The 24,154-nt window shown below is 42.1% G+C and overlaps 2 protein-coding genes across 5 annotated transcripts in view; one reads left to right on the forward strand and one right to left on the reverse strand.

Annotated features, from left to right (window-relative positions):
- The window catches only part of LOC120055333 (phospholipase ABHD3-like), a 47,217-nt gene extending 39,708 nt beyond the window's left edge, over positions 1-7,509 (reverse strand). The window contains exons 1-2 of the mRNA XM_039003207.1: positions 7,351-7,509; positions 5,808-5,971 (exon numbers count right to left, since the gene is read on the reverse strand). Coding sequence (XP_038859135.1) covers positions 5,808-5,971; positions 7,351-7,509 — 323 coding nt within the window. The remainder of the gene's footprint in view (positions 1-5,807; positions 5,972-7,350) is intronic.
- A 4,265-nt stretch (positions 7,510-11,774) lies between these two features.
- LOC120055991 (E3 ubiquitin-protein ligase mib1-like) overlaps positions 11,775-24,154 on the forward strand; it is an 84,178-nt gene continuing 71,798 nt past the window's right edge. For all 4 annotated transcript variants that reach the window (XM_039004097.1, XM_039004098.1, XM_039004099.1 and 1 more), the window contains exons 1-2: positions 11,775-12,788; positions 13,567-13,738. In XM_039004097.1, coding sequence (XP_038860025.1) covers positions 12,560-12,788; positions 13,567-13,738 — 401 coding nt within the window. In that variant the 5' untranslated portion in view covers positions 11,775-12,559. The remainder of the gene's footprint in view (positions 12,789-13,566; positions 13,739-24,154) is intronic.

The following is a 24,154-nucleotide window of genomic DNA, read 5'->3' on the forward strand; positions in this document are numbered from 1 at the left end:
TTTGTTGCGAAATAGGAAGCCGATTCTAGATTTTATTTTGGATTGGAGATGTTTAATATGAGTCTGAAAGGAGAGTTTACAGTCTAGCCAGACACCTATGTATTTGTAGTTGTCCACATATTCTAAGAGCGAACCGTCCAGAGTAGTGATGATAGTCGGGGGGGGGGGCGGGTGCGGGCAGCGAACGGTTGAAAAGCATGCATTTAGTTTTACTGGTGTTTAAGAGCAGTTGGAGGCCACGGAAAGAGTGTTGGATGGCATTGAAGCTCTTTTGGAGGTTTGTTAACACAGTGTCCAAAGAAGGGCCAGATGTAATGCTCGTCTTTCTCCTCATCTGAAGAGGAGCAAGGATCGGACCAATATGCAGGGTAGTTTAAAGACATAATCACGTTTATTTAAACGAAGACGAAAAAACACTTGAACAAACTACAAAATAACAAACGACGTGAACAGACCTGAACTTGAGAACAAAACACATGAACGCACGAACAGGACGGAACACACGAACGAACGAAACAGTCCCGTGTGGTACAAACACTGACACAGGAACAATCACCCACAAACAAACAGAGAACAGCCTACCTTAATATGGTTCTCAATCAGAGGAAACGTAAAACACCTGCCCCTAATTGAGAACCATATCAGGCTAATACATTGAACCCAACATAGAAACACATAACATAGAATGCCCACCCCAACTCACGCCCTGACCATACTAAACAAAGACAAAATAAAGGAAATAAGGTCAGGAACGTGACACCAGATGTATACAGAACGGTGTCATCTGCGTAGAGGTGGATCAGGGAATCACCCGCAGCAAGAGCAACATCGTTGATATATACAGAGAAAAGAGTCGGCCCAAGATTTGAACCCTGTGGTACCCCCATAGAGACTGCCAGAGGTCCGGACAACAGGCCCTCCGATTTGACACACTGAACTCTGTCTGAGAAGTAGTTGGTGAACCAGGCGAGGCAGTCATTTGAGAAACCAAGGCGGTTGAGTCTGCCAATAAGAATGTGGTGATTGACAGAGTTGAAAGCCTTGGCCAGGTCGATGAAGACGGCTGCACAGTCCTTTCTTTTATCGATGGTGGTTATGATATTGTTTAGGACCTTGAGCGTGGTTGAGGTGCACCCGTGACCAGCTCGGAAACCAGATTGCATAGAGGAGAAGGTACGGTGGAATTCAAAATGGTCAGTGATCTGTTTATTAACTTGGCTTTCGAAGACTTTAGAAAGGCAGGGCAGGATGGATATAGGTCCATAACAGTTTGGGTCTAGATTATAACCCCCTTTGAAGAGGGGGATGACCGCGGCAGCTTTCCAATCTTTAGGGATCTCGGACGATATGAAAGAGAGGTTGAACAGACTGGTAATACGGCTTGCAACAATGGAGGTAGATCATTTTCAAAAGAGAGGGTCCAGATTGTCTAGCCCTGCTGATTTGTACGGGTCCAGGTTTTGCAGCTCTTTCAGAACATCTGCTATCTGGATTTGGGTGAAGGAGAAGCTGGGGAGGCTTGGGCAAGTAGCTGCGGGGGTGTGGAGCTGTTGGCCGGGGTTAGGGTAGCCAGGAGGAAAGCATGGCCAGCCGTAGAGAAATGCTTATTGAAATTCTCGATTATCGTGGACTTATCGGTGGTGACAGTATTACCTAGCCTCAGTGCAGTGGGCAGCTGGGAGAAGGTGCTCTTATTCTCCATGGACTTTACAGTGTCCCAAAACTGTTTGGAGTTAGAGTTACAGGATGCACATTTCTGTTTGAAAAGGCTAGCCTTCGCTTTCCTGACTGACTGTGTGTATTGGTTCCTGACTTCCCTGAAAAGTTATCGCGGACTGCTAGTGCAGTCCGCCACAGGATGTTTTTGTGCTGGTCGAGGGCAGTCAGGTCTGGAGTGAACCAAGGGCTATATCTGTTCTTAGTTATACAGTTTTTGAAAGGGGCATGCTTATTTAAGATGGTGAGGTTTCTAGCTCCAACAGTGCAGGGAACAGTGCAGGGAACTCTTTTATAGACATAATAAACGTGGATAGTGGAGGTATTTTCTTCCCTTAGGACTAATAATCTCCCACAAATGTCATCGCTTAAACACACACTGTCACGCTGGTATAAAGGATTTGAAGACAGGCGCAGGAATACACAATAGGGGTTTTAATACACCCAAAACAAACACGTATACAAAAACACTGGGCTGTACCCAACCAAAAGAGCGAGGGTAAACCTCATTGAGCGACACAGGACGATACCCGTAATACACAATATATAAAGCACGCAGCATAACAGCTGCACCAACACATAGGTACTCACACAACCAACGGACATGGGAACAATAACCGACAAAGACAGAGGGAACAGAGGGCACATACGTATATAACATACTAATCAGGGGAAATGGGAACCAGGTGTGTGTAATCAGACAAGACAGCCCAGGGTTGATGATAATGAATCCCGTTCAGTTAAACCTAGAAAGCCGGTGACGTAGACCTCCGGGACTGGTGAACAGAATGGGTATCAGTACCGGGGGGATCCGTGACACACACACACGCGCACACACACACACACTCACACACACACACAGGCTTTGATCTGAGACAGGTGGTGGGTAAGACCCGCCTGCTGCCATGGTGCATTGTGGGATTTGGGAAACATGTAGCTGCTTTATTGGACAATGGTCAGACAAACGCTAAGGGAAGTGGAATGCCCTTGGCACGAAATAAAATCAAATCACATTTTATTTGTCACATGCTTCATAAACAACAGGTGTAGACTAACAGTGAAATGCTTACTGACGGGTCCTTTTCCAACAATGCAGAGTTAAAGATAAAGACAATAATAATACTAATAAAAAAATAGAAATAGTGACACGGGAAACTAGGGCATTCTTCTGAGTAATTTAATACACTGACATACTGTACGTATATGTCTGACTGACTGCATGGGTAGACTGGCTGTCATGGCCAGGACAATAATGATAGACGGCCTATAATCAGGCTAACATCCCCTTCTGTGGTTAGTTACCTATAGTGCCACTTTCAGCAACAGTAGTAAAGACTATTGTTTTGTTGTCATAATTCGATCGGTGTTATCAGTTACTGTATTTATGTAGGTTGTCCACTAAGGAGCAAAGTCATCATCAATTTCAATGGCCAACCAAGATGGATAGTAGGCCTGCTTCTGAAATAAATAAAGTATTTATTATGGATCCCCATTACTTCCTGCCAAGGCAGAAGCTACTCTTCCGGCAAGATTAAGGCAGTTATACAGTTTTAAAAACATTACAATACATTCATTACATTCATCTCTATTAATCTTTATACCAGGCGGTGTCAGAGTAAGGCCCTGAAAATGGTCAAAGACCCCCCCAGTCATAGACTGTTCTCTCTGCTACCGCACGGCAAGCGGTACCGGAGTGCCAAGTGTAGGTCCAAAAGGCTTCTTAACAGCTTCTACCCCCAAGCCATAAGACTCCTGAACAGCTAATCAAATGGCTCCCAGACTATGTGCATTGTCCCCCCCTCTTTTACGCTGCTGCTACTCTCTGTTTATTATCTATGCATAGTCACTTTAACTCTACCTACATGTACATATTACCTCAATTTCCTCGACTAACCGGTGCCCCCACACATTGACTCTGTACCGGTACCCCCTGTATATAGCCTCGCAACTATTATTTTACTGCTGCTCTTTAATTATTTTTTACTTATCTATTTCTTACTTAACACTTATTTTTCTTAAAACTGCATTGTTGGTTAAGGGCTTGTAAGTAAGCATTTTACTAGAAGGTCTACACCTGTTGTATTTGGCGCATGTGACAAATAACATTTGATTTGATTTGATTACAGAATTCACAACACACTAAGTATGTGCCCTCAGGCCCATACTCCCCTACCACATATCTACAACACAAAATCCATGTGTATGTGTGTGTACAGTCGTAGGTTATCATGTATGTGTATGCATTTGTCTGTGCCTATGTTTGTGTTGCTTCACAGTCCCCGTTGTTCCATAAGGTGCATTTTCATCTGTTTTTTAAATCTGATTCTACTGCTTGCATCAGTTACCTGATGTGGAATAGAGTTCCATGTAGTCATGGCTCTATGTAGTACTGTGCACTTCCCATAGTCTGTTCTGGACTTGGGGACTGTGAAGAGACCTCTGGTGGCATGTCTTGTAGGGTATGCATGGGGGTCTGAGCTGTGTGCTAGTCGTTTAAACAGACAGCTCTGTGCTTTCAACATGTCAATACCTCTCACAAATACTTGTAGCGATGAAGTCAATCTCTCCTCTACTTTGAGCCAGGAGAGATTGACATGCATATAGATACTGTATTTGGACAGTAAATCTGATCGAACCACTAGGCTATTTCCTACTAATTTCAGTTCTGTGGCATATACTGTACACTAACTACCCCCAACCCCTTTTAATTAATTTCAATCCACCTAATGCATGCAGGAGCCCTGGGACACCCTGGCCATTAATCTCTAACAGAATGCACTAAAGAAGCCCAGGTGGCCTGAGCCAATACCATCACACAAAAGACTCTTTTCACCTTTCTGCTGCTAAGTCTTGGCTAAGAATAAGACGCAGGAAATTTGTTTCACGTTGTTAAACCTGAGTGAAAGGAATCAAAGAACGGGCACATTTCAGTACTTAGATGATCAAACCAACTGCTTTAATGCCTTAAAGCCTAATAATAAAAGAATCAAAAGTGGAAGTAAGGTAAAAGCCTGTTCCTAATACAGCAGGAAATGTTCTATTACTTTACTGTATGTTGCCATGGCTGCTGTCTATGGTGAAAACTGACCAATTGCGTTTGATGGTGAACCATTCGTTTTTTTTACCTTGACCAACCATGTGACCTGACCAGGAAAAACATAGGGCCTTAGTTCCCATACCCTTTAACCAGGGCCGGACTAAGCACCTACCTCCCGGAAGCACCCCAGCTAACTTCCTGCATTTCAACAGATTTTACCATGGGGCAGAGATAAAAATGTGAAGTTTTATAATACTATTCTACACATATTGTCATGAGGCTGAGAGAAAATGTTCCAGTTGTAAAGCAAATGTCCTGCTATTCTACACATTTTTTCATGAGGCTGAGAGAAAATGTTGCAGTTTAAAGATACATTATTTTGCCACTGCTTATGACGTCTACATATGGTATTTGGGTTCTGGGGCCCGGGGCCCGGGGCACGTGTCCTGCGTGCCCGTTTGGTAATCCGGCCCTGCCTTTAACTTGGGCCCAGAGTTTTTCCTTGACAGGTCACCTGCCCAGAAAGAACTCAGGGCACTAACTAACCATGCGACATTACCTAACCTAAGGATAGCAAGTGTGTTGGCTACTGGTGGTAACTGGTGATGAGTGGATAACGTCCGCTGCAGGAAGTGGATTAACTGGTCACTAGGCCAAGTGACCCTTGAACTTTGCCACACATTGAGCGAACATGAAGAACAGGTCTGAGCAGAGCCCAAAAAGGCTTAAAATACTTGAAATACATAGTGTTCTTTTTGGTAAACAGGACATGTATAACGTGCAGGTGTATTTTGAAACCAACACCATGCAACAGGCTTATCTCTTATGAGACATAAACACCATGATTTTAAACCCATTTCTCCAGTTTAATCCCAGTTCACCCAGTTTAATTTCACCATCACACCAGGGAAACCCTCCCCCTTAACATGCTGAAGATCTTCTCAGTAGTATTCATTTTTAGATAGTTGTTTCAACATTGTACAGAGATACAACTTATTATAGTGTTTATACAATAATACTGTTACCATCACGTCTGATCCTATAAAAGTCTTACTTTCTGTAGCTGACACCTGGTTTAGCCGTGACGAAGGGCCTAAGCACCGTCTGGATCCGGCTCTCCCAGCACCAGAAGGTGGGGTAGTAGGTCTCTGACACCACGGGACATTGGTCCCGCAGGAACTGGTAGAACTTCTTTCCACCAGAAATCAGTTGGGGCTTCTGCAATACAAGACATGAACAGTCTGAGTCAGTGATGAGGCTTTCCAATAATGACGTTGGCTAATAGCTTGTGTAGAGAAAGAGATATGGACCATGAGGATTGAAAAGATACATCACATACTTTCAAGATTCAAAGATGTTTTAATTCGTGATTTAAACTATTTTAGGTGAAACTATTTCAAACATCAAATGGTTTTAATCTGTGGCAAGTGAAAGAGAAATGCTTGTGCTCTTTCTCTTATACCAATTTAAATGGCAAAATGTATACTACTGATGACAATCTCTTGAAAACAGTTATTATATTTCATCATCATTCACCATCTACATAACCCCTCTCTTACAGTACCCATATAGTGCAGCCTCTTCACTGAAATCATGTGATATATATAATTCTCTGTCTTGCACTATCATAAATGACATGTCAACATAAGTCATATTTCATTTTTCCATATGGTTTATTTGCTAATGGTGCAACCTTTCTGTAACATTCCAAACTAAATATCTCCACAACTATAGTGTAATTATAATGCACTATCAAGACTGGAATCTCAATATTATATTGCTCTACTTTTAGTCTAGCGGACTGTGTAAAGTGTCAGAAAATATTAAATATTTTGGTGAGTTATAGAGACATTCTGCAATCACTAGTGATGGAAAGGAAGGAGACTGGCAATGAGAATACAGTGACAGACACAGTGATAGGCTGTGTTGTAACTGGGATTATATGAGGTCACCACAATATCAAATCAAACACATCTGTCCTGTCAGAGCATAGAGACCTTTAATCTCTGAATTTAATTATAACGAATAATAGAATGCATGACCCCTTCTAATATGTTTAAAAATATATATAATCTAACATTAGCCTAATGGTATGTAGCCTTGGCCTATGTGTTTAATTATTGGGGGAAATTGAATATCGGGAGAAAAAAAACATTAATTTGTGACCATGCAGTAGGCTACACTGCATACAGATGTTTGACAGCTTGTATAACAATAGTCTATACCCAGCCTTTTAAGAATACAAAAAGGACTCACGATAAAAAATATATCCAGCCTAAATGGCAATTTAACATTTGTATATCCGTAGGCCTTGTACAAATCTTGAAATGTCACATTTAGTCTAAAGAAAATACGACACCATTTTATTGAAAGATGTCGTATCATATGTGCAGTACCGTTGACGCTCGTAGGCTACTGAAATAATCAGCCTCCTCAGCAAACCATCCAGCTGCTGAGCCAGTTTGATGCGCAAAAGCGCCAGCGATAGCCTCCATCATAATAACCGTTATGACACATTTTAACAAGACAATTGCCAGTTACAATGTATCCCTTTGTATTAAATAATGATTCTTCAAAGCAGCCTCTGTGACCCCTACCTTCGCGACAGAGATCAAGTAGTAGTAGGCATAAGCTGCGCTGAAGCCGAGCACCAGTGACAGTACTCCAGATCCAAAAAGCCCAACTTTCACTTGATTTTCCAGATAAAGTGACAGGTCCCTTGTCAAAACATTCAAATTGAAGTCCAGTGAGATCATTGCCAGGTCCCTCGTATGTCGCGCTCTTCAGGTATAGCTGCCAGGATCGAATGAAAACCTCTGCTGCTCTGTAATGGATGCATGCGCTAACGTTCAGTGATGTGCAGAGAAGGGGAGAGTCAAGGGAAGGGGAGCGATATATTTAGAGGCAGACGATGGCGCTCTTTGACCGGCCTGCGCTGAGCTGTAGCAGGCGTAATTGTAGGCTTTTATAACGCTTGCAGTGGATGCAGCCTAAATTGCATTGGGGATAGTCAAGGCTGTGTCACATCACTGCGACTGGAATTATGCAGGGCCATGAGCCATATGGAAATCTTGGCCTGAGCAAAAATGTGTCTAGCACACAGCTCGGAAACCCATGCATACCCTACAAGACATGCCACCAGAGGTCTCTTCACAATCCCCATGTCCATTACATACTATGGGAGGAGCACAGTACTACATGGAAATCTATTCCACATCAGGTAACTGATGCAAGCAGTAGAATCAGATTTAAAACCAGATAAAAATACACCTTATGGAACAGCGGGACTATGAAGAGACACACACAGGTACAGACAAACAAATACACAAACAAACTCTTCAGTCTAAATTCAGTCTAAAAACTTCAGTCTAAATCCCTGATCTTATCACAATCATTCAGATCAGAGATATCTTCAAGAGAGAAAGAAAGGAAGGATACTTTAAATAAGGGCCACAGGCCCCTCAATGAAAACCAGTGACTACAGGTTGTTTTCCTAAATAGGTTGTGAGTACATTATTCCAGGGAAGCAAATATATTGAAATGTATCATAGGCTACAGGTCACTGGAATATAATAGAATAGAACACAATAGAATACAATAGAAAAGATGCTACTCAAAACACCAAAAACAACCAAACAATAGGCCTATGATCAATGTTTTACAACAGGATATGTGTCTCTGCACACATAGCAGCCTACAGTAGCTTGTGGGCATACATTTCTTTGCTTGTTCCCTATGCACCTGTTTCCACTTCACACACACAATATACAGGCCTAAATGAATGCAAACCCCAAATCATCAAGGGCTAGCCTATTTGCATGTGCATATCATTGGTCCATGGAATGTAGGCTATAGTCCATACGCCTAGGATGTGTACTTGCAAATAGCCCTTGATGATTTGGGTAGGGTGACCACAAGTCCCACATTTTGGCCCTTTGCCCCACATCCCACATCCACAATTAGCTTGTGCATTTTATCAATAAATTCAAACCACCACCAATTTAGAAAAAAAAGGTTGATTTGTCCCATAACCCTAAGCCTAACCCTATTGCAGTCACGTTGCACTAATGAATATATATACAGTACCAGTCAAAAGTTTGGACACACTTACTCATTCAAGGATTTTTCCTTATTTTTACTATTTTCTACATTGTAGAATAATAGTGAAGTCATCAAAACTATGAAATAACACCAACAAAGTGTTAAACAAATCATAGCATATTGTCACGCCCTGGCCTTAGTATTCTTTGTTTCCTTTATTATTTTAGTTAGGTCAGGGTGTGACATGGGGAAGGTATGTGTTTTTGTATTGTCTAGGGTGGTTGAATGGTTTAGGGGGTTAAGTAGAGTAGATGGGTTTGTGTTTAGTGTAGGTGTCTAGCTGGTTGCCTGAATGGTTCTCAATCAGAGACAGATGTCATTAATTGTCTCTGATTGGGAGCCATATTTAAGACAGCCATGGGCACTAGGTTAATGTGGGTAATTGTCTATGTTGTACGTTTGTAGCTTGTGTGTGCACGTACGTCTATAGCGTCACGATCGTTTGTTGTTTTGTTTCTGTTTGTTAAAGTGTTCGTTGCGTGTTTTTTCCTTTCTCTAAAATAAAAGAGAATGTATTTTGCACACGCTGCGCCTTGGTCCACTCTCTCTCAGCAAGACGATCGTGACACATATTTTATATTTGAGGTTCTTCAAAGTAGCCACCCTTTGCCTTGATGACAGCTTTGCACACTCTTGGCAAAGAGTAGCTACTTTGAAGAATCTAAAATCTATTTTCATTTGTTGAACACTTTTTTAGTTACTAAATGAGTCCATATTTGTTCTTTCATAGTTTTGATGTCTTCACTATTATTCTACAATGTAGAACATGTCCAAACTGTCCAAACATTTGACTGGTACTGCATATCATAAGGATGTGGTAGCCTAAGTCTAATGGTGATGTTAAACACTTCTCCAATCTCTGAGATCTGATATTCTGCGCAGCGTGAGACGATGTCATAGAGGCCTATCATCAACCAATCATATTTCTAAAATCCTTTTGGGCTAAATTCCATCTAAATTTGGAGAGGACAACTGAACAAAAATATAAACGCAACATGTAAAGTGTTGGTCCCATGTTTCATGAGCTGAAATAAAAGATCTCTGAAATTAAATTAAAAAGCTTATTTTTCTAAAATGTTGTGCACAAAATTTTCTGCATCCCTGTTATTGAGCATTTCTCCTTTGCCAAGATAATCCATCCACCTGACATGTGTGGCATATCAAGACAGCATGATCATTACACAGGTGCAGCTTGTGCTGGGGACAATAAACACCCTCTCTAAAATGTGTAGTTTTGTCACACAACACAATGTCTCAAGTTTTGAGGGAGTGTGCAATTGGCATGCTGACTGCAGGAATGTCCACCAGAGCTGTTGCCAGAGAATTGAATGTCCATTTCTCTACAATAAGCCACCTCCAACATCGTTTTAGAGAATTTGGTAGCATGTCCAACCGGCCTCACAACCGCAGACCACATGTATGACATTGTGTGGGCGAGTGGTTTGCTGATCAGACATGTCACCCATTGACCATGTTTGGGATGCTCTGGATCGACGTGTACAACAGCGTGTTCCAGTTCCCGCCAATATCCAGCAACTTCGCACAGCCAATGAAGAGGAGTGGGACAACGTTCCACAGGCCACAATCAACAGCCTGATCAACTCTATGCAAAGGAAATGTGTGGCTCTGCATGAGGCAAATGGTGGTCACACCAGATACTGACTGGTTTTCTGATCCACGCCCCTAACTTTTTTTTAAGGTATCTGTGACCAACAGATGCATATCTGTATTCCCAGTTATGTGAAATTCATAGATTAGAGCCTATTGAATTTATTTAAATTGACTGATTTCCTTATATGAATTGTAACTCAGTAAACGCTTTGAAATTGCATGTTCAGTATATTTACAAAAGCGTGCATCTGTTGAAGAGCTACAAAAGTAAGTAAATATCCATATTATATTAGACTGAAAGATATTACATAATTTCGTCAAATTTGTGAGGCTCTCCTTGTTCATTAGTTGCTCATTCAACATGTTTGCTGTTACTTCACTCAATCCCGTTTTAAAAGTATCCCATCCTAACTGGTGTACACTCATTCATTCCCTGAGACCAACCAGAAATGTTTCCTTGGCCAAATATTCCCCGATTTTCATAAAACAGCCACACATGTGATATCTCGTTTCTGCATCGCCAAATTTTGCGCAAGACAACATACGCTTCAATTGCTCGTTCCGTGCAGCCTTTGCAGGGGTGTAGAGCTGACAGACCACACCGCAGCGTCGCTCCAACTCCTCTCACAATGGGCACCAATTTATACCTATAATTCCTTGCGAAATTAACTTTTTGCCAAATGTTGTTGCACTTTTTGAAGCAGCATAGGCCTGGCCAAGACTGCACATGTGATATTGGCTTCAAGCACCGATGTTCACAGGGTTCTGGGTCAACAGTTCACTATGATTATTCAAATATGTCTTCCCAACCTGCTCCCATATGCAAACACTAAATCTAGGGGACCACATTTAAAATAGCTACCTAAATGCGGGTTTCAAACATTTAAAATAGCTACACACACACAAATCCCCCTCCTGTTCCAGTGAGGCATACCTCATTTCAAAATAGGCCATGGCATCATTACTGTCAATCGCGAATGATAATTCTTCAGATTTTGCCAGTGAAATGTCCGAACCTCGTCTGTCTGCATGCCAAATCATTTGATCGCCATCAGATTCATGTGAATATGCATTTATATCTACTTGAATTACTGTTTCGTGAGCCAGTTAGAGCAGATAGTGTCAACAATCTATATAGCCTTCCTGTATTTTTGTTTCAAAGTACATTATGCCTGATGGCGTGCGCGGTGAGTTTGTTTTTTTACCATTCAGCTAGCCATCCTAAAATCTCATAAAGTGCTTTATTTGTCAAATGACGCTACGAGCTAGCCAAACCCTCATTTTCCAAATATCTTCATTGACCGCTGGTCCACCTCCGTCTGCTTGATGATTTACAATAATGGCGACGCTTTTATTTTGAGTGTACTTCTGCGAGTCATTTGACAAAATAAATACATTTGAGGGAAAAAAATCAAATACATATGATAATAAACGTAGCAGGAAACAATTATATTCCAACAAAAAAGGACTAAGCTACGCTACTTGGCTAATGTGTTACTTAAGTTGTGGAGGTGGCATTCTTGCGGAGGCACAAGCGCTAACGTTAGCTAGCAGCTAACAAAGGTCTACAATTTCGTGACGATGTGGCTACTTTACAAGCTCTTGGGGTGACACTTTCTTGTGGTCTTGGGACGAAAAACAACTTAAAGGGGATACTGAGACGTACCAGTTATTTCCACACCGTTACAGAACAGCGTGTGGAGTGGAAAGTGCGTGCCATTCAACAGCTTACTTTGTCAGCTAACGTCAACTCGCTAGCTAGCATTTTGGCTATCTTGGCTTTGCTTCCCAGTTCACTGCGTTGTTGTTTTTAGTTGGTTAACTTAACGTCTAACATTCACATTACGATACATTTGACTAACACCTTTGTCGCTAGCGTGTTTCTGCTATGTTGTTTTTGAACGTTACAGTAAGCAGGCTAGCCACACAGTTCGGCGTGCTACTTGCAAACTAACAAGATATTGCTGAATTGTGTTCTTCTAGACAACAGACCGATTTTGCGTCGCAAAATTATCCTGCGGAACGAACACAGTTAACGTTAGTTAGCAAGCTAGCATATTCTGCTAGCTGGCAATTTGCGAGACCTTTTCGTAAATGACTACCGGCAGGAATAACCGTGTGATGATGGAAGGAGTTGGTGCAAGAGTGATCCGCGGACCCGATTGGAAATGGGGAAAACAGGATGGTGGCGAGGGACATGTAGGCACCGTCAGGAGTTTTGAAAGTCCGGAAGAAGTGGTTGTTGTCTGGGATAACGGGACTGCAGCCAACTACCGGTGCTCTGGTGCATACGACGTGAGGATATTTGATAGTGCTCCCACAGGTAATGTTTGCCTTCTGGTACTGCGATCCTAAACATCTTGTTTCCTGTTTTCATGTTTTCATGTTTCATTTAGCTTATCCATTTGAGTGTTGATGTGTACGCTACACAGTTATTTCGCTACCACATTTCAAGTATTGCAATGCACCAAGCGTTAGCGACATGGAAGAGCCTAACAGGGTAAACTGAACTCCATACAGATCATGTGGCATGTCCACTTTTTTACTGAACAAAAATATAAATGCAACATCCAACAATTTCAAAGATTTTACTGAATTACAGACTGTTAGTTAATACAGTTCATATAAGGAAATCAGTCAATTGAAATAGTCAGGTGGATGGATTGTCTTGGCAAAGGAGAAATGCTCACTAACAGGGATGTTAACAAATTTGTGCCCAAAATTTGGGAGAAGGAACATTTTGTGAATCATTTATTTCAGCTCATGAAACATGAGACCAACACTTTATATGTTTATATTTTTGTTCCGTGTATTACCTATTACCTACTGTTCACCTAACACCTTTTTTGCACTATTGGTTAGAGCCGGTAAGTAAACGTTTCACTGTAAGGTCTACTACACCTGTTGTATTCGGCGCACGTGACAAATAAACTTTGATTTGATTTAGAGTTAGTGAATGATGGTATGAAGATGGCAAGTTGAGCGACCACAGAGCCTCGGGCAGAGGGATAATTTCTTAACACGTCAAATTAAATCAGATTTGATTTGACACCTCTGTCCTCTTACCATTTCCTAACTGCCTTATTAACACTCCCTCTCAGGTATCAAGCATGACGGCACCATGTGCGACACCTGTCGTCAGCAGCCTATCATCGGGATCCGCTGGAAGTGTGCTGAATGCAACAACTATGACCTCTGCACCACCTGTTACCATGGAGACAAGCACCACCTGCGACATCGCTTCTACAGGATCACTACCCCTGGTAGCGAGAGGTGAGTACTGTCCACTGCCCCGTGAAGCCAATGGTTGCATTCCAGGACATCTTTAATGCAGTCACATTACGCGTTGTGAGATCTGGGGTGTATTCCTTATACAGATTCAGTTGTAAAACGTTTTGCAACCAAGAGTTTACTCCAAACAGAAAACATTTTGCAACAAAAACGTGAGTCCCTCCATGTGTCATTCCGTTTGCTCTGTTTGCTTCCGTTTGGTTTTTAAACGGTAAACGGCTTCCATTGCAATATGTAATGAATGCACCTCTGATTATCTTCACAGTATGACCGCAACAAAGGTAACATGGAACACAAGCCCTATGCGTAGGGGTGCTTTGTCAACTCAGCCCCACCTCTATGACAAAATCTATGATTTAGTGATGAGTTTAATGATAGCAGTTCCTATCTACATCCTTTGGTTGGTTATGTTGAGGAACCCACCAATTTTACTCTCCCTTCTGTTTTCTGTTCCTACCTGGCTGTCTCTGTGATTTTTGAGTTGTAATTCCTCAGCCCAGCCTGATAGGCAGACTCAACATGTGGCAACCGATCCTGGCTCTCTGTTGCCAGGCGACCGCGCAGCCTCTATTTCAGAAGCAGTGATGTTGTTGGGGCCTCAGCCTATCCCATGTTACTGGCCATGTCTGTTTTTTTTCTGCTTCCATTGAAGATTTACAAGTAAAAGACCAAGCACAATTGAAAAAACAACCAACCTATCTTGAGAATGTTATGATGGGAAAGGAATGCAATAGTTTGAAATAATAATAAAAGGTGCTGAGAATAAGTTAAATTTAAGAGGTTTTCAAACTGACTGAAACAACCTGCAGAGAGTGCAACCAAGACATCTTATTGCATTAGGGCTGACCCCAATTAGTCGACTGGTCGATTGTTTGGTCATAGGCGGTTGGTTGACCAAGATTTTTTTTTTTTGTCGAGCATAAACAACACATGTATACGCGGCCATCTCAGTGAACTAATCCATTGCAGAGGCCTTGACTGAAAGCCAATTTATGCTTGATCCGAGAAATGTGGTCAGAGGCTCCAAATGGAGGGTGTGATGCAATTGCGGAACCTCCAGAGGCCAAATCGTGCTCCGTACTGCATCGCCATGCACCTCCCAAATGTTTTAACAATGCGGAGGGCTCTGTATAGCTCCGCATACACATGATTTGTTGAAGGTAGGTGGGGGTTCCTTGACAACTTCCTTCACAACAGCACTGCTCAGCGAAGCGCAAGAAGTATGAATGCCTTGATTTCTGCAGAGGCCGAATCACTGTAAATGCTGCATGGCCAATGCAGACATCAGATTCACCATGTGCCCACATACATAATGCACTTCTATCTCCAGAATACGCTCCCTCCCGCCAATGTGTGCACATTCATTGTTTCATTACTTCATTGTGTGAATTGTTAGTTTATATCAATTAGAGGTCGACCGATTATGATTTTTCAACGCTGATACCGATTATTGGAAGATCAAAAAAAAGCCGTTGCCGATTTTTTAAATATTTTTATTTCTAATAATGACAATTACAACAATACTGAATGAACACATATTTTAACTAAATATAATACATCAATAAAATCAATTTAGCCTCAAATAAATAATGAAACATGTTCAATTTGGTTTAAAAAATGCAAAAACAAAGTGTTGGAGAAGAAAGTAAAAGTGCAATATGTGCCATGTAAGAAAGCTAACGTTTAAGTTCCTTGCTCAGAACATGAGAACATATGAAAGCTGGTGGTTCCTTTTAACATGAGTCTTCAATATTCCCAGGTAAGAAGTTTTAGGTTGTAGTTATTATAGGAATTACAGGACTATTTCTCTCCCTACGATTTGTATTTCATATACCTTTGACTATTGGATGTTCTTATAGGCACTTTAGTATTGCCAGTAACAGTATAGCTTCCATCCCTCTCCTCGCCGCTACCTGGGCTCGAACCAGGAACACATCGACAACAGCCACCCTCGAAGCAGCGTTACCCATGCAGAGCAAGGGGAACAACTACTCCAAGTCTCAGAGCGAGTGATGTTTGAAACGCTATTAGCGCGCACCCCGCTAACTAGCTAGCCATTTCACATCGGTTACACCAGCCTAATCTCGGGAGTTGATAGGCTTGAAGTCATAAACAGCGCAATGCTTGAAGCATTGCGAAGAGCTGCTGGCAAAACGCACGAAAGTGCTGTTTGAATGAATGCTTACGAGCCTGCTGGTGCCTACCATCGCTCAGTCAGACTGCTCTATCAAATCATAGACTTAATTATAACATAATAACACACAGAAATACGAGCCTTAGGTCATTAATATGGTCGAATCCGGAAACTGTCATCTCGAAAACAAAACGTTTATACTTTCAGTGAAATACGGAACCGTTCCGTATTTTTTCTAACGGGTGGCATCCATAAGCACCGCATCGATTATATTCAACGCAGGACACGCTAGATAAACTAGTAATATCATCAACCATGTCTAGTTATAACTAGTGATTATGATTGATTGTTTTTTATAAGATATGTTTAATGCTAGCTAGCAACTTACCTTGGCTTCTTACTGCATTCGTGTAACAGGCAGTCTCCTCGTGAGGCAGGTGGTTTGAGTGTTGGACTAGTTAACCGTAAGGTTGCAAGATTGAATCCCTGAGCTGACAAGGTAAAAATCTGTCGTTCTGCCCCTGAACAAGGCAGTTAACCCACCGTTCCTAGGCCGTCATTGAAAATAAGAATGTGTTCTTAACTGACTTGCCTAGTTAAATAAAGGTGTAAAAAAAAAAACTGCCGCAAAATCGGCGTCCAAAAATACCGATTTCCGATTGTTATGAAAACTTGAAATCGGCCCTAATTAATCGGCCATTCCGATTAATCGGTCGACCTCTAATATCAATTCCCCATTACATATATCACAAGTACTACATTTACTGTTAATGCCTATAATTTCTAACCTATGTTTGTTACTTTGGTTACGGTAATTTCTGTTAATGCATTCAATATTATTATTCCAGTCTTACTGTTCTCATTGTCGGAGTGCACAGATTGTTTGCAGCGCGCACAACCTATGCCACACTTGTGAATAACACATTTTGGTTTATTTCATTCCATTACGAGTTGACAATTTAGTCATTGTCTTATATTTGGAGTGCTCCCGTCAATGTTGAGTAAGTACGCATACGCATAGAAGTAGGCTTATAGGCTACCTGGCCTGCGCACAAATGTAGGCATATAATTGTGCCCATTTGGGGATCTGATAGTATTTCTGATTGGCTTAACGCACAACCACTAATGAGCTGTGGAGCTTCTCAAAATACATTTTTCTTCACCTCAAACAGCAAGCAAACAGTCTGTTTTTACATCCATTGAGAATTACAATAGTTCATCAATGTATTTGAAAACATCTTTCCAGCTCTCTCCCTTTAGATAACCGCTCAGCGTGAAAGGGAAAAATGTCATGCTCTGATCCAGTGGAAACGTCATAAAATTGGCTTACCTGATTACTTCTCATCGGTGCTTGACTTGAAGTGAAATAGGTTCCGGAACTCATTTTGGGTGCTGGTACTGTTTATATTTAGATGCAAGAGCTCCACAATACTTGAGTTAATACTCTTTAAGAGGAATATAAAATGTTGATTTTCTGGTACTCAGCTCCGGTGAGCTCCTGCCCAAGTCGAGCGCTGCTTCTTATCCCTTGCGTAAATAGTCTACAGCTGTTTGTCCTGAGCTCACTGGGACAGGAAACTTTCAGGGCCCAGAATATTTAATACAATGTTGCCAGTTCGCTAGCTAGCATCAGGCAGACCCAAGTTAATAGTTGATACAATGTTTCAAGTTCGTTGCAGGCAGACAGGCCATGCATAGCCAATATTATTTATAAGATATTTATTTTTATCAGGATATTTTCTACCTGCAGGCTGTAAAAAAAATAATATATATATATTAAAAAAAATACAAGTTTTAAAATGTTGAACATTTGATTGGTCAAAAGAACAAACGACTTTCGCTCTACAAAGATTTTTTTTGTGTGTGTCGGGGACAGCCCTACATTGCAAACAATATGTTTGCTTACTAAAGCAGTCACTCCATCCGCTTCAAGCCCTTTGTGAGATTCAAAGGAACAAACAAAACGCATGGCGCAACAGCTGGCACCTTTTCAAGGACATATGACCTCAGTTCCCCTGAGACAGTTATTGCATGACTGCAAACAAAGGCAGCAGGGGGTCCCTGTCCTCCCTCAGACACTGCTCTGAACTGAAGGCATGGTGGACTGTTTTGTTATGCCACATTAGATTATTTCACTGACTGTGGGAGGGGATGGGGGGAGTGTCCCCAAGACAGCAGTCTGTTTACATTGGTTAGGCCTACAGTGTCCAGCTGCTCTGTCTAGTTGTCTAGCCTCAAGGACTCTACTGTGGTTAGTTAGACCACTGCCATGAGGCTTTGGCTTCTCTCTTGACCAATTACCAGTAAAGGAGCATGGATGCGTGCGTCGTCGGTCAAGTAATGGCAGTGCTATGGAACAAACAATAGGATAGGATGCCACCTTTCAAGGTCAGTTCCACTAATTTATGCCCTGCTAGAGCTGCCCCGGTCAACTGTGCCTGCTGTTGTTGTGAAGTGGAAATGTCTAGGAGCAACAACTGCTCAGCCGCCAAGTGGTAGGCCACACAAGCTAACAGATCGGGACCGCCGAGTGCTGAAGCACGTAAAAATCGTCTGTCCTCGGTTGCAACACTCACTATCGAGTACCAAATTGTCTCTGGAAGCAACGTCAAAACAATAATTATTCATCGGGAGCTTCATAAAATGGGTTTCCACAGCCAAGCAACCGCACACAAGCCTAAGATCATCATGCGCAATGTCTAGCGTCGGCTGGCGTGGTGTAAAGCTCGCCGCCATTGGACTCTGGAGTAGTGGAAATGCGTTCTCTGGAGTGATTAATCACGCTTCACCATCTGGCAGTCCGATGGACGAATCTGGGTTTGGCGGATGCCGGGAGAATGCTGCCTGCCCCGAATGCATAGTGCCAAATGTAAAGTTTGGTGGAAGAGGAATAATGGTCTGGGGCTGTTTTTCATGGTTCAGTTTAGGCCCCTTAGTTTCAGTGAAGGGAATTATTAATGCTACAGCATACAATAACATTCTAGACGATTCTGTGCTTCCAACTTTGTGGCAACAGTTTGGGGAAGGCTCTTTCCTGTTTCAGCATGACAATACCCCCATGCACAAAGCGAGGTCCATACAGAAATGGTTTGTCGAGATTGGTGTGGAAGAACTTGACTGGCCTGCACAGAGCCCTGACCTCAACCCCATCGAACACCCTTTGGGATGAATTTGAACGCCGACTGCGAGCCAGGCCTAATCGCTCAACATCAGTGCCCAACCGCACTAATGCTCTTGGGGCTGAATGGAAGCAAGTCCCCGCAGTAAGGTTCCAACTTCTAGTGGAAAGCCTTCCTAGAAGAGTGGAGGCTTTTATATCAGCAAAAGGGGGACCAACTCCATTTTGATTTTGGAGTTGGATATTCGACGAGCAGGTGTCCTAATACTTTTGATTATGTAATGTATGAGGACCCAGTAGACAAGTGTCCCTAGACCCCTATATGAGGCAAGGAGCCACAGCCTATTTATTATTTTGGAAGTGCTGGTGATATTCAGGTCAAAGAAGACAAGACACGTTTACCTGGTGGAATTTGGCACAGATCACGTTTGACACAAATAATTGTATATACAGTTGAAGTCTGAAGTTTACATACACCTTAGCCAAATACATTTAAACTCAGTTTTTCACAATTCCTGACATTTAATCCTAGTAAAAATTCTCTGTCTTAGGTCAGTTAGGATCACCACTTTATTTTAAGAATGTGAAATGTCAGAATAATAGTAGAGTGATTTATTTCAGCTTTTATTTCTTTCGTCACATTCAACTTGGGTCAAACGTTTCGGTAGCCTTCCACAAGCTTCCAGCAATAAGTTGGGTGAATTGTGGCCCATTCCTCCTGACAGAGCTGGTGTAACTGAGTCAGGTTTGTAGGCCTCCTTGCCCGCACATGCTTTTTCAGTTCTGCCCACAAACTTTCTATAGGATTGAGGTCAGGGCTTTGTGATGGCCACTCCAATACCTTGATTTTGTTGTCCTTAAGCCATTTTGCCACAACGTTGGAAGTATGCTTAGGGTCATTGTCCGTTTGGAAGACCCATTTGCGACCAAGCTTTAACTTCCTGACTGATGTCTTGAGATGTTGCTTCATTATATCCACATAATTTTCCTGCCTCATGATGCCATCTATTTTGAGAAGTGCACCAGTCCCTCCTGCAGCAATGCACCCCCACAACATGATGCTGCCACCTCCATGCTTCACGGTTGGGATGGTGTTCTTCAGCTTGCAAGCCTCCCATTTTTCCTCCAAATGTAACGATGGTCATTATGGCCAAACAGTTCTATTATTGTTTCATCAGACCAGAGGACATTTCCCCAAAAAGTACGATCTTTGTCCCCATGTGCAGTTGCACTGTCTCAGATAACATGTTATTATTGGTCAAAAGCTTATTTTCACATGCGAGAAGACGCAGACAATGAAACCTGTTCGGAATAAATCATTTATGGATTGTGGCAGGACGATATTTCACAATTGGTGTGAACGGCGTCATAAGCAAGATGTGTTCGTATTTATTTATTTTTCGGACTAATTATTCAGATGAAAAATAACGGACTTGGTGAGAAAGGGCCTTTACTGAAAATAGGCCTTTTACAAGATTAAATCATGACATAAGCGTTAAATTCTAATTAGAGATCATCCAGACAGGCTACTTTAGGAAACTTTCTGAATGGTTTTATAGGCCTATAGAGATAATCAGCGAACTCACACACGCACACCCCTGTAAAAGGACCTGTCAATCAGTGAGTGTACAAAACATTAAGAACACCTTCCTAATATTGAGTTGCACCATTCTTGATACACATGGGAAACTGTTGAGCGTGACAAACCCAGCAGCTTTGCAGATCTTTACACAAACCGATGTGCCTGGCACGTACTACCATGCCACTTAAATCTTTTGTCTTGCCCATTCACCCTCTGAATGGAACACAATCCATGTCTCAATTGTGGATTTAATAAGTGATTTAACAGGTGACATCAATAAGGGATCACAGCTTTCACCTGGTCGGTCTGTCATGGAAAGAGCTGGTGTCCTTAATGTTTTGTACATTGTGTCAGACACAAGACTATTTGTCCTTACAAAAACCTAGGCCTACCTTAGGCTTTCCGAAAGTAGGCTACAGGATAATGAATTGACGGGGAGCGAGACAGCTAGTATGAAGATGAAATTGACAATCATTAAAATAGAAACAAATACAAGTAACATGTCCATATACTATTTATCAGTGCTGATTAGTCTATAAATGAAGAAATATGTTATCAAATTATACCATGGCGGGTTGGATAGAATTGGCTCGTTGTTCATTTGACACATTTTTCATCGGAACCAGAACAACCTTGTCGACGACTGTTGAATAATTAATATAGTCAGACACATCCAACCTGTTTTAAAATAATGTATTTACTTGCAAGCAATGAAAACGTGCATAGCCTATAGACGAGCGTTTCTACACCCCCTGCACCTCTACCGGATTAGCTGCTCCAACATCAAACAACAGTTGGAAAGAAGAGATGTAGACAGAAGTTAGCAAAACAAGGCCTATTTAATCAGGGTTTTTTACGATGATTTTATTTTCATGGCGGTCTTAGTCCATAAATGTCAGTTACACGGTTATTCAATTACCGTCACAGCCATACTTCAGAGTACCCAATTGTTGTGCTGGCAATGGTCTGTAGAGTAAGTAAAAAAAAAATATATATATATATATTTTTTTATTTCACCTTTGTTTAACCAGGTAGGCCAGTTGAGAATAAGTTCGCATTTACAACTGCGACCTGGCCAAGGTTAAGCAAAGCAATGCGACAAAAACAACAACAAAGAGTTACACATAAAGAAACGTACAGTCAATAACAAAATAAAAAAATCTATGTACAGTGTGTGCAAATGAAGAAAGGAGGTAAGGCAATAAATGGGCCATAGAGGCGAAATAATTACAATTTAGCATTAACACTGGAGTGATAGATGTGCAGATGATGATGTGCAAGTAGAGATACTGGGGTGCAAAAGAGCAAGAGGATAAGTAACAATATGGGGATGAGGTAGTTCGGTGTGCTATTTACAGATTGGCTGTGAACAACCGGTAAGCTGCTCTGACAGCTGATGCTTAAAGTTAGTGAGGGAGATATAAGACTCCAGCTACAGTGATTTTTTTTTTGCAATTCGTTCCAGTCATTGGCAGCAGAGAACTGGAAGGAAAGGCTGCCAAAGTAGGTGTTGGCTTTGGAGATGACCAGTGAAATATACCTGCTGGAGCGTGTGCTACGGGTGGGTGTTGCTATGGTGACCAGTGAGCTGAGATAAGGCGGGGCTTTACATAACATAGACTTATTGATGACCTGGAGCCAGTGGGTCTGGCGACGAATATGTAGTGAGGGCCAGCCAACGAGAGCATACAGGTCGCAGTGGTGGGTAGTATATGAGGCTTTAGTGACAAAACGTATGGGACTGTGATAGACTACATCCAATTTGTTGAGTAGAGTGTTGGAGGCTATTTTGTAAATGACATCGCCGAAGTCGAGGATCGGTAGGATGGTCAGTTTTACGAGGGTATGTTTGGCAACATGAGTGAAGGAGGCTTTGTTGCGAAATAGGAAGACGATTCTAGATTTAATTTTGGATTGGAGGTGCTTAATGTGAGTTTTTTTAAATTTATTTTTATTTGACCTTTTTTTAACTAGGCAAGTCGGTTAAGAACATTCTTATTTTCAGTGATGGCCTAGGAACAGTGGGTTTAATGCCTTGTTCAGGGACAGAGTCTGAAAGAAGAGTTTACAGTCTAACCAGACACCTAGGTAGTTGTCTACATATTCTAAGTCCGAACCGTCCAGAGTAGTGATGCTAGTCGGGCGGGAGGGTGCGGGCAGCAATCTGTTGAAGAGCATGCACTTAGTTTTACTAGCATTTAAAAGCAGTTGGAGGCCACAGAAGGAGTGTTGTATGGCATTGAAGCTCGTTTGGAGGTTTGTTTAGCACAGTGTCCAAAGAAGGGCCAGATGTATAAAGAATGGTGTCGTCTGCATAGAGGTGGATCAGAGAATCACCAGCAGCAAGAGTAACATCATTGATATATACAGAGAAAGGAGTCGGCCCTAGAATTGAACCTTGTGGCACCCCCATAGACTGCCAAAGGTCCGTACAACGGCGAATTTGCCAATCTTGGTGTTCTCTGGCAAATGCCAAACGTCCTGCACGGTGTTGGGCTGTAAGCACAACCCCCACCTGTGGACGTCGGGCCCTCATACCACCCTCATGGAGTCTGTTTCTGACCGTTTGAGCAGACACATGCACATTTGTGGCCTGCTGGAGGTCATTTTGCACAAAGGCGGAGGTAGCGGTCCTGCTGCTGGGTTGTTGTCCTCCTACGGCCTCCTCCACGTCTCCTGATGTACTGGCCTGTCTCCTGGTAGCGCCTCCATGCTCTGGACACTACGCTGACAGACACAGCAAACCTTCTTGCCACAGCTCGCATTGATGTGCCATCCTGGATGAGCTGCACTACCTGAGCCACTTGTGTGGGTTGTAGACTCCGTCTCATGCTACCACTAGAGTGAAAGCACCGCCAGCATTTAAAAGTGACCAAAACATCAGCCAGGAAGCATAGAAACTGAGAAGTGGTCTGTGGTCACCACCTGCAGAACCACTCCTTTATTGGGGGTGTCTTGCTAATTGCCTATAATTTCCACCTGTTGTCTATTCCATTTGCACAACAGCATGTGAAGCCTTTTTGAAATCTGACATGTTGGCTGGATTCACAACGAGTGTAGCTTTAATTTGGTATCTTACATGTGTGATTTAATGAAAGTTTGATTTTATATCATTTTATTTGAATATGACGCTCTGTATTTTCCCTGGCTATTGGCCAGGTGGGACGATTGCGTCCCACCTACCCCAGAGAGGTTAACTTCTCAAGGGTAGGGGGCAGCATTCAGAATTTTGGATGAAAAGCATGCCCAAATTAAACTGCCTGCTTCTCAGGCCCAGAACATATGATATGCATATAACTGGTAGATTTGGATGGAAAACACTCTAAAGTTTCCAAAACTGTTAAAATAGTGTCTGTGAGTATAACAGAACTGATTTGGCAGGTGAAAACCTGAGAAAGATCCATTCGGGAAGTTGGTTTTATTTTTGGTTTTGTAGTTTTCTATTCAATGCCATTACAGTATCCATTGACGTAGGACTCAAATTGCAGTTCTTATGCCTTCCACTAGATGTCAACAGTCTTTAGAAGTTGTTTCAGGCTTGTATTCTGAAAAATGAGGAAGTAA

Source organism: Salvelinus namaycush, chromosome 11 (genome assembly GCF_016432855.1).
Source record: "Salvelinus namaycush isolate Seneca chromosome 11, SaNama_1.0, whole genome shotgun sequence".
Taxonomy (NCBI): domain Eukaryota; kingdom Metazoa; phylum Chordata; class Actinopteri; order Salmoniformes; family Salmonidae; genus Salvelinus; species Salvelinus namaycush.